Source organism: Setaria italica, chromosome VI, assembly GCF_000263155.2.
Source record: "Setaria italica strain Yugu1 chromosome VI, Setaria_italica_v2.0, whole genome shotgun sequence".
Classification (NCBI taxonomy): Eukaryota; Viridiplantae; Streptophyta; class Magnoliopsida; order Poales; family Poaceae; genus Setaria; species Setaria italica.
Window position 1 is genome coordinate 28427169 of NC_028455.1, and position 9750 is coordinate 28436918.

Here is a 9750-nt window from a genome sequence, read left to right on the forward strand (position 1 = left end):
ATATGAGCAACATTGTGCTTCAAGCCTAAAACTGAACAAAAAATCAGATATTTTCAGTTCCAAATGTGTGCCTGAAAAGGCTGAAACTAGTAACGGGCAACCCAAGGAATTGCAATATTTTCCAGTTCAAAGTTCATGCCTTTCAATGCTTAACCTAGTACATGGGTGACACTATTCGAGTGGCTGTGAAATTGGAATTATACATTAAGTAAAGCTGAACTGTAAGCTCTAAAAATAGCTATAAGAGTGAGGGTCATAAACTAGATTTAAAGAGTCGAATAGAAAACAAAATTGTTCAAAGCATCAGCTCTGCAAGATGCAAACACATGCATAATATTTCCATGTATTAGCCTACTTCAGCTGATTAGATAACTGTATCCACTCCAATTCAAAAAAGATAAATCCACCCTGAGGATAGCAATTTGTTCCTAGCACAATATCAAGAGTTAAAACTTGTTTGGAGCTAAATAGTAGCAGCTTTTTCAAGAAGACAAGGGTCATCAGTGATGCTTTTATGTTCATGCCACTAACAAATTCTATTTACAGTTCGGCTATAGCTGTGCAAAGCTTAGTAAAGAAACCAAATCTGTATTAGAAAGATTTCACCTATCAGAATTCATCATATCAATTCCAGGTGGACTTGCCAAACATAAAAAAAAGAAATAAAGTAAAATATGACTTGTAGATCTTGGCCCGCAAAGATTACAAATTTAGTGAAAAGGCCCAAATCAGACCAACAGATCCTTCATCCTTGCCAAAACTAAACATTTTGAATTGATCAACCCAACCATTTTCTTACTTAAACTGTCCAACTAAAAATCTATAAACATTTTAATTGACCATGTAACCTTTTTCCCCCTTACTTTTGAAATTGGACATGTTAATTAATCTTTTTCTTGCTTTTTCAAAACTATTATTTTTTTCTTACTTAAAATTGTCAAGTTGTGAAGAAATCACTTGAATCATTGGCTCCATAAAAACTCAACAGTACTGGATGGATGACTGCATCTTCACGGTCGTCGCATTATGCCCTTAGCAAGATCTGGAAAGATACAGCTAATAAGCGTTCAACCATGCTATAGCTCAACATTTGCACATATTTAAGGCATGTAGGTTTGAATGATTATAACATTGGGCTAAGAGAGTTCATCAAACTGACCACAATGCAGGTAAAAACAACAGTATAGAATTAACTCCCTATTAATATCTAGCCAATTTGAAGAATGGTCTTAACATCTAGAACTGCACCAATTAGTCTATCTCGGTGCATATGACCAACCTTTTTTTCAGAGAACAGGTATCACCAAAAAGAATTTGTCCGATTTTGCTAACTCCTGTAGTCAACGTTAAAAAAAATCACAGCATAAACATTAAGAAGGTTGTTCTGTATATATAGGTTTAAAGACAGGTGAGGGTAATAAGGTGCATACAAGATTGCAATATTCTAGTTTTGTTAATTTCATATGGATCACAAATAACACAAACATATGTAAGGCGTACAGTCAAAGGTATGCATAAGGCCACTACTACCTGGAGTATAGAAGCTCTTGTAGGGTACGATGGCATAGTCCGGCCTTGTATCATCTAAGGCCTTTGTTTAGTTGCCCAACTTTGGGGTGTCAAAATTACTGTAGTAACACTGTAGCATTTCGTTTGTATTTGTGAATTATTGTCCAAATATTGACTAATTAGGCTCAAAAGATTCGTCTCGCAAAGTACAACAAAATTGTGCAATTAGTTTTTGATTTCGTCTACATTCAGTACTCCATGCATGTACCGCAAGTTTGATGTGATGGGGAATCTTTTTTTTGCATAGTGCCAAAATTAGGATTTTGAAGTGAACTAAACATGGCCTAACTTCCTCACCTCCCTTGAGTTGAGCATGATTGCGAAGACGCCAACATTTGCGCTGATGATAATAGTATCTGTGCCCTCTATAAAGCCAGGCAGCTCAAGTGATGAGGTCGATGGTTCAAGAATGGGGAGTAGCATCTTGACCTTGATGAGCCTGTCTTGCGTCCATCCTACACTGCCGTCAGCACCAGCCTGCCACAACCACAGGTACAGGCTGTCATCTCTCAGACCCGCGAACCCCAGCCGGTTGTCCTCCGCCGTCACAACAATGCCCTCCGGCTGCCGGTACACGTCCGGACCAAGTCATATTTAAGAATGCCCTTGCCACCGTTAAGGCTAAAGTAGAGTGCATCTCCGATGAGGAGACCGGGCCTCTCATCTATGAAGGTATCGAGTTGAACGGAGGTCGAGGCACTCCATCAGGGCCTGTTTGGTTATGGGTGCTTATTTATAAGTTGCTTAAGTAGTTGCTTATTTATAAGTCTAGGTGTTTGGTTTGGGTTGCTTATATGATTAGGATTGACATATTTACCCTTGCTATCCCATTTTCCTCTACCCCTGAAAATGGCCCAGCTCCTACCCCTTGGTTTGGGCAGCGGCGGGGTGCGAGCGGCGGGCGGCCGGCGGCGGCCGCGGGGCGCGAGCGGCGCGGAGGCGGGCGGCGGGCGCGCGGCGCGGAGGCGGGCGGGTGGGAGCGGCGGCGGCGGGCGGGAGCAGCCGACGGCGCGGGAGGAGGAGCAAGGAGATCCAGCGGGCGGGCGGGAGATCCAGCGGGCGGGTGGGTAGGAGATCCAGCGGGCGGCGAGCGGCGCGAAGGCGGGCGGCGAGCGGGCGAGCGGGCGGCGGGTGGGCGGGAGCGGCGGCGGGCGGCCGGCGGGCGGCGGAAGCGGCGCCAGGCAGTGGTGACGGGAGAGAGGAGAGAGAAAGGGGAGAGAGGAGAGAGAATGAGGGTAGGAGGAGTAAAGTGCTCCATAAGCAACTATAAGCAACCCAAAAGTTGCTTATTTGCTTATGCATAAGCAACTTATAAGCAAGTCTATAAGCAAGAGTGTTTGGGTTATAAGCAACTTATTTGCTTATTTATAAGTTGCTTATTTATAAGCAATGCTAACCAAATAGGCCCTCAGTCTTCGATGAGTAAATGCTCGCCCACTTGTCAGACTTGTCTTAAGTGCATAGGAGGACGAGGAGGAATGGGCCGCCGCGGAAATCGAGGTGGTCGCAACCGTCCACGCCGCAGAGCACCGCTGCAGCGTTGTAGTAACCCGGTTCTCCGGGAGGGGGCACTCGATGCTGGTCACCGGTGATGGGTCCCAGACGACGAGACCGGACCCAAAGCAGTCGTGCAGCGCGCGTCCATGTCGGCAATCCATTGTCATCCATCCTTCATGGGCTTCGAACGCCATCGGCAGCGGGGCGATGGGGGAGGGAGCGGTGGTGGCCACGAAACGTTTGCCTTGGAAGTTGCGGAAGAAGCCGAGCAGGGGCGGTGCGCCGTGGAACGCGCGGTAGCGGTGGAGGAAGGCGGGGTCGGAGAGGAGCCGGCGCCAGGGCTTGCAGACGAGCGAGACGCGGATGAGGCACGCCGGGTCGTCTGGCGGGAGGCGGAGGAGGATCTCGCCGAAGATGTCGTCGATCAGCTCAGGCGGCCGCGCCATGGCGTGCTCGTGGCCGGCAGAGCGCGGCCGAGGCGAGGGTTTGGGTTCGGATTGGGGGAAGAGTGAACAAATTTTTTAAGACTATTCTCTATTTGATAAAAATGACTCGTTCCTTCTTTTATTTTATCCTCAAATTTTTTTCCTTTGACCACAACTTTCATTTCCAAAATGACATTGCTGTTAGTTCCGTCAGATCCAACTGTGAAAAACCTTTAGGACCTGTCAGATTTTTTTGTGAGTGGACAAATATACCCCTAGCGAAGGGCCGTTTCCCCACGTCAGCCAACAGAGGAATCGATTCCTCCCTTTCTCTCCTCTCCCACTCGCTCCCTCTCTCACCCCGGCGGCGGTGGCAGGGGGATTCAACGGCTTCGAGGCAGCAGGCGGTGCGTATGGACGGCGAAGGCGCGGATCCGAAGGGCGCGGGCCAGCGCAGGAGCGGCGGGCATGGGCCACGACGGGCGTTTGAGAGCGGTGGGCGCGGCCCGACTAGCGTGCGGGAGCGGGCCCCGCTGTCTGGGAGCGGCAGGCACAGGCCTCGACAGCCAGGCGGAGCGGGTGGCGCCGGCGTTGAACTGGGCAGCAGCAGAGAGCTAGTGGGTGGCGGGCCGCGCGCGGGGCCAGGCTGCGGCTGGGGCGGCGCTCGTGGCGAGGGGATGGCCAGAGTAGCGGGCCACGCGCTGGCAAGGCCGCGGCCGTAGCTGCGCAGGAGCTCCGGCATCTTGAGTGCGCGGCGGCTGTCCAGGAGGAGCTCGAGGCCGGTGGCAGCAGCAAGGCGCGTGCGGTGAGGGTCAGTAAGCTCGTGCGCCATGCTAAGAGCCAGCAAAGCATTTCCCAGGCTGACTTGACCTCGTTGGCTTCCGAATCGAAACTAACCACCGGCCAATTTGAGATCAGCAAATCTTTCTTCCTACCGCTAGATAGCTCATGTCTCGATGGATAGTCTTGTTGGTTGAACGAAGAAGAGAGAAAATAGGAGGCAAGCGCAAAAAAATTGGTGCAAAATTTTGGTACAAGTGATGAAAAAAAACATATATGCAATCAACCGTTGAAATTTGGCTACAGAACTGGATGAATATCTCAACTGCATGAGGGGCAAAAACGTCTTTCCAATTGACACTAATAAGTAATTATCTCAATTTTTTATCCCTGGCGATTGAGCCGCCGGTCCTTCCGTGCTTCAAGTCCAAAGAAACAGAGCAGGAGTCCACATCACGTTCACGTATGCATACAATTTTATTCCGCTTCTTGGTGCCTTGGTCCGGTTCAACCAGGTTGTTACCTGCCTATAATATAAATATATTCCATTACAAAAACGTGTAATATCGGCAAGGTTTAACTTGGATTTCGATATTTGGCCTGTCCATGCCAAGGTTTTGCTAAAGTTTAGCCTACTGGTTTTTTGTTCCTGAAACTTAACAATTAGCAGCCAGGTGAACTAAAAGCATCAGTTGTGCTTGCGCAAATGCAACTTGGTCAGATACTCGATGAAGGCTCAGACTTTAGATCAAGATTGTGATCTGATCCTGAGCGTCAGTTGATCTGTATTCCTGTGATCATCTTGAAACCTAAGTTGCAGATGGGCTACCCGGCAGAACTGCAGTCTGCAGATGATTTTTGCCTGACTATAAAAGCTAACTCAGGTGAACAAGGCCCAGCGTATATTGTGATTCTTACTAGCTGTTCCACATCTTATCACAGAAAGGAAATTGCGACAAGAAGATTAAAATCAGTAAATTACAAGGGTCATGGCACCCATTTTGTTTCATCATTTTAATCCCTGGGGCCAAACAAAAGAGAAACAAAGCCGTAAGATAATTTACAAGGGACGGTCACGAAAGCAGCCTTAATATTTCCCTCGATCCCTTTTCGGAAACTAAGTTAATTAAACTTCAAACACGAGTCCTAGTATTTTCATGCATTGTACAAAACGGTTGCTTGATTAATGCAGGACCTCAGCATCCTTTTACAATAAACTTTTTGCAACTATATTTACTGCAAAACAATCATGGGCAGAAATGATCCACAATGAAACCATAGAACAAAGTTGAAAAAAATTAAGTATAGAAGACAACAAGAAAAATGAAAAAAAAGGAATCCTCTGGAATCTTCACATCAAGTGCTACAACCCTTCATTTGATGCATTGCTGAAGCATCAACATCTGTTGTGTATGGGATCAGACCCCCTCCGGACTCTTCTGTCACTCATCCTGTTTGGATCAACAGATGAAGCTCTCTTGGCCGGGTAGCCCTTGTTGTGGAGGTTGGCAACAGTCCTCTCAGCAAGCATCCGCGGCTTGTTCCCTTGTCTGAGGAAAAGACTAACGCCTTTCAAGCCGTATGCCTTCTGCTGATGAGCTAACAGCAACAGGCATAGAAGAATGGTTAGGAGCCTCTTGGCAAGCACTGCCATTTCCCCTCCAATGTTTCCTCCTGTGAGTAACACTAGTTTGTCATCTATATACAAGCAGGCAGGCAAGTGGCCATTGCTACATCCACAGTCCTACTATATACTAGGTGCAGAGGACCAAAGAGGTAGCAAGAGGGCATTTAGATTCTGTAACAATCATATGCATGCGGCTTGGGTGGGAATGTAAGGCTGTGCTTTAGAAGGTTCTGACAGGATGGATAAAGAGACCGTGCCACAAACCTTGGGAAGCAGCCAAGAATCTTTAGACCGGTTCCTCGGTCTCTCCTCTCATCACTGTCCTGCACACCACGCAACCTCTATAAAGATGAGAAGCGTTGTTTGATGGCGCATTTAACGAACAGCAAACTATTTGCTTTATGCTTTATCGAAAATCCGTTTCAACCAAGATGCTCTCTATCCCAGGCAAATTAAAAGAAAAGAGAAACTCAACTATCATACTACATAGTTCATTGTGCTGAATGATCTTATTTATGCTTTTGTTTTGCCATTTCATGGATATATGCCCTTTAGCCCAAGCTTCAAAGATTAACATAAAAAGTAGCTTATTGCTATATCCATTCTTATCTCTATTCAGGTTTAAGCTGCTTCTTTTTTACATTACAATATTATTATATAGCCGCCCACATGATGGCATGCTGCTTGGGGATTCCTAAAGCTCGAATTCTCTTTACTTTAATCGAGAAAAGAAGTGGGTTTGCATAGTGCTTCCTGTTGGAATGCACGGTATCCTAGCCAAGTAATTCCAGCTAAGTGGCTTTGTTCTTTAACTTTGCGCCAAAGAGGAGAGGAAAGAAAATGGAGCGGGAGAGAAACAAACATTAGCTTAATACGCTTTCTGTAACTATCTCTGCTACAGTACTGTTTTTTTTACAGAAGACAATGTCTTGTGTTGGCAAAAAAAAGTTATAGGGTCGAACATTTGAGTATTTTTGCTGCACCTGTTCCCACTTCCTACCTCTGCATTTAACGTTCCCTGCTACCTACCCATTTGCTTCGTTTCTTGTACTTACAAGTGTTTAGTCTTTATATGAAGATACTGGTGTGAGTATTTCCATAAATCATGGCATTAGTAATCATAGTTAGCCGTACGGAATTACTTGACCATGTTATGGTGTTCTACCTTTCAAAACAACGAGCGATAGAGCATGAATTATATGAGTATGGAGTTCAAAACCTGATTTGGCCGAGGAGGCTAGGAATCAGCGGTCTCCTCCAACCGCGCTCGCCTTTGGCAGTCCTCTGAGCACGTCCATAGGCTGGTATCCAGTGACACCCTAAATTTCCAATTTTGCAACTGAATAAAATTTATTACAATTTTTCAGAATTTATTTGAGCTTGTTTAAGGACTTAAGGATTTTCTAAGGTTTATTTGATTTCCTAGGCATTTAAATACTTTTTCTAAAATTTAATTGATGAATCGTAGGTTTGCATTGTTGAATTCATGCTGGTGCATTGATTTTGGTTGCTGAGTTCAAATTTAAGGTTTGAATTCATTGTTTGAATCTCTTTTGAAAATGGACAAAATTCCTCTTTTTCTTCTTTTCTTCTCCTTCCAGCTCGAGCTTCTTCTTCTAGTCCGACCGGCCTTCGTCTTCCAGCCCACCGGTAGCAGCAGGCCGGCAGCCTAGTGCAGCTCGGCCCAGCTTCTGCTCCACGCGCGACATCGATGGTGCCCCGCCTGAGTGCGCCACCGTCGAGCTACTGACGAATGGACCCCGCCTGTCATCACCATCCTCCTCTCGCGTTGCGTCCGACTCGGACCCGAGTCCTTGCCGCACCTCGGTCCACCTCCGATTCGTGGCACACAAGCCGAGGTTCGTCACCCCCTTTTTAAACCCCGAGCCAACCCTCCGCAGTCCCCTTTCGCCAAAAACCCTAGCGCACACCAAGCACACCAAGCTCTGTAGCGCCACCGCTAGCTAAACCTAGCCGCTTGCCTCGTCGCTGTCGATCTGCACCTTTGCCGCCTTCCCATCATCGTGAGCCCCACCCGAAGCTTCACATCATGGTAAGGAAGCCCCGGGTGCTTCTCCTGCTCGTTTCCGTGGCCTCCCTTGGGGGTTGTAGCTCACCGAAGCCACCCCTTCACCGGCTTCTGTTGCCGACCGCCGCCGCAGCCTCAGCCACCCCTGGGATTGCCCTAGCTTGCTTCGCGTCACTTCCAGCTCACTCCCGAGCCAGTCTCGTAATTTTTGGTGGTCGGAAGATCAAGTTCGAGCAACTCTGGCGAACTCCATCGTCGAGCGCCACCGCCCGCAACGCTGCCGCCTAGCGCCGCAAGTCGTCCAATCTAGCCAGGACGGCTCAGATCGGGTCTAACCAGAGTCAACCGGTCAAGCGTACCAGTCAACCACCAGCCAGCCTTCCACTTTTTCTTTAGAGCCCATGTAGTTTCTTGTTTTGCACCTAAGGTCCTGCGCAGTTCAAAAGTAATTAGATTTAAATCTTTTTCCTTCTATTTTAGACACTAGAAGCTCTGTTTTCTCGTAAGTCCCGAATCTTGTTTAGCTCGTATCTTTAGCGTTTTAAATCTGATTTGAGCGATTTTTGTCCCTATGAGTTCGTGTTGACACAAAGAACAGTTTTATGATCTTATTTTGCTCTGGTGCTACTGCTTAGTGTATTATTTTCTTATTTTATTCTTTTATGTGCTTGTATGTACTTGTTTGATGCGCATAGAAGGATCGCAATTCGAGGGATTCGAAGATCAATCCTTTGAAGACTTTGAGCAGCAAAAGCCAGTTGAGGAAGGCAAGTCGTGTCCTTATCACAATTTGGACCTATGGAACCTTTACTTTATGTTCAATATACACATGTTATGCACTTTGTGCTTATAAACATGATGGGTCCTATTTAAGGTTTGCGTAGCTTTATCCTTATACCTTGAACAACCTGGGTTTTACTTTTATGTTGGGTAGTACTTGCTTAGTTGCTCAACTTGGGTATGGTGGTATTAATGAACCAATGATCTTAATTTATTTTATTTTAATTTGTTTTATTTATGATATACCATTCATTAATACAAGATCACCATTGCTTAATTGGAACATGGAGTGACCACCCAGGAAAACAGTGCAACTACAAGACTAACAGACTCTGGTCTTGGCTAATTAATTAGAAACTCTACTATGCGGTAGCTTTACCTGAAAGGAGCAAAAGGAGGAGACAGTAGTTAGTGTATAGCCCGGCCCTCAAACTAATATGCTCTATGGTAGTTTCACAGTTTGAGAGAGGTTTATACGTTGCACTGATCATGAAACTTTAGCGAGCTATCCTTACTAGGAAATCACTATAAAGCTCTCGTAGTGAATACCATGCCACTCACCTCGGAAGTGTTTAAGAGAGTAATTAACCCATGCATTTTGGGAAACACGTTTTATGGGTAAAGATGTACAACCTTAGCAGAGTGTCTAAAACTGATCGATCAGTCATATTCACGGTCCAGAGTGGACCTTGCATGATTAATTTATCGGAAGTTGAATAAATCATTGTTATTTATATTATTTATTGATGTTTTATTTATTTATGTTTATAAACTTATACTTAGTAATTGCTAATAAAACTTGACCAACCAATTAAAATGCTGACAGCCTATCCTTGCATAGCTTTACACTGTACATTCCTCACGCTTGTTGAGTACTCACCCTTCCTAAAACCGTTGCTCAGACCAAGAAAATGTTGAGAAGGTTTTTGAAGACTTTGAGGAGTTTTAGGCGTACGTGTACCACCAGTCAACTGCCTGTGGAGTTGTCGTCACTTTTGAAGTTCCGCTGCTAGAATAAAGACTCGTTTTGCTATTCGATTTAA

General features: G+C 45.9%; 1 protein-coding gene across 1 annotated transcript; it reads right to left on the reverse strand.

Moving 5' to 3' along the window:
* Positions 1–1842: 1842 nt before the first annotated feature.
* Positions 1843–3574, reverse strand: LOC111257722. The gene is made up of 2 exons (XM_022827766.1): positions 2967–3574; positions 1843–2133 (listed from the first exon to the last, which is right to left on the reverse strand). The coding sequence occupies exons 1-2, from the start codon at positions 3510–3512 to the stop codon at positions 1843–1845; spliced, it is 837 nt and encodes a 278-aa protein (XP_022683501.1). The 5' UTR covers positions 3513–3574.
* Positions 3575–9750: the final 6176 nt, after the last annotated feature.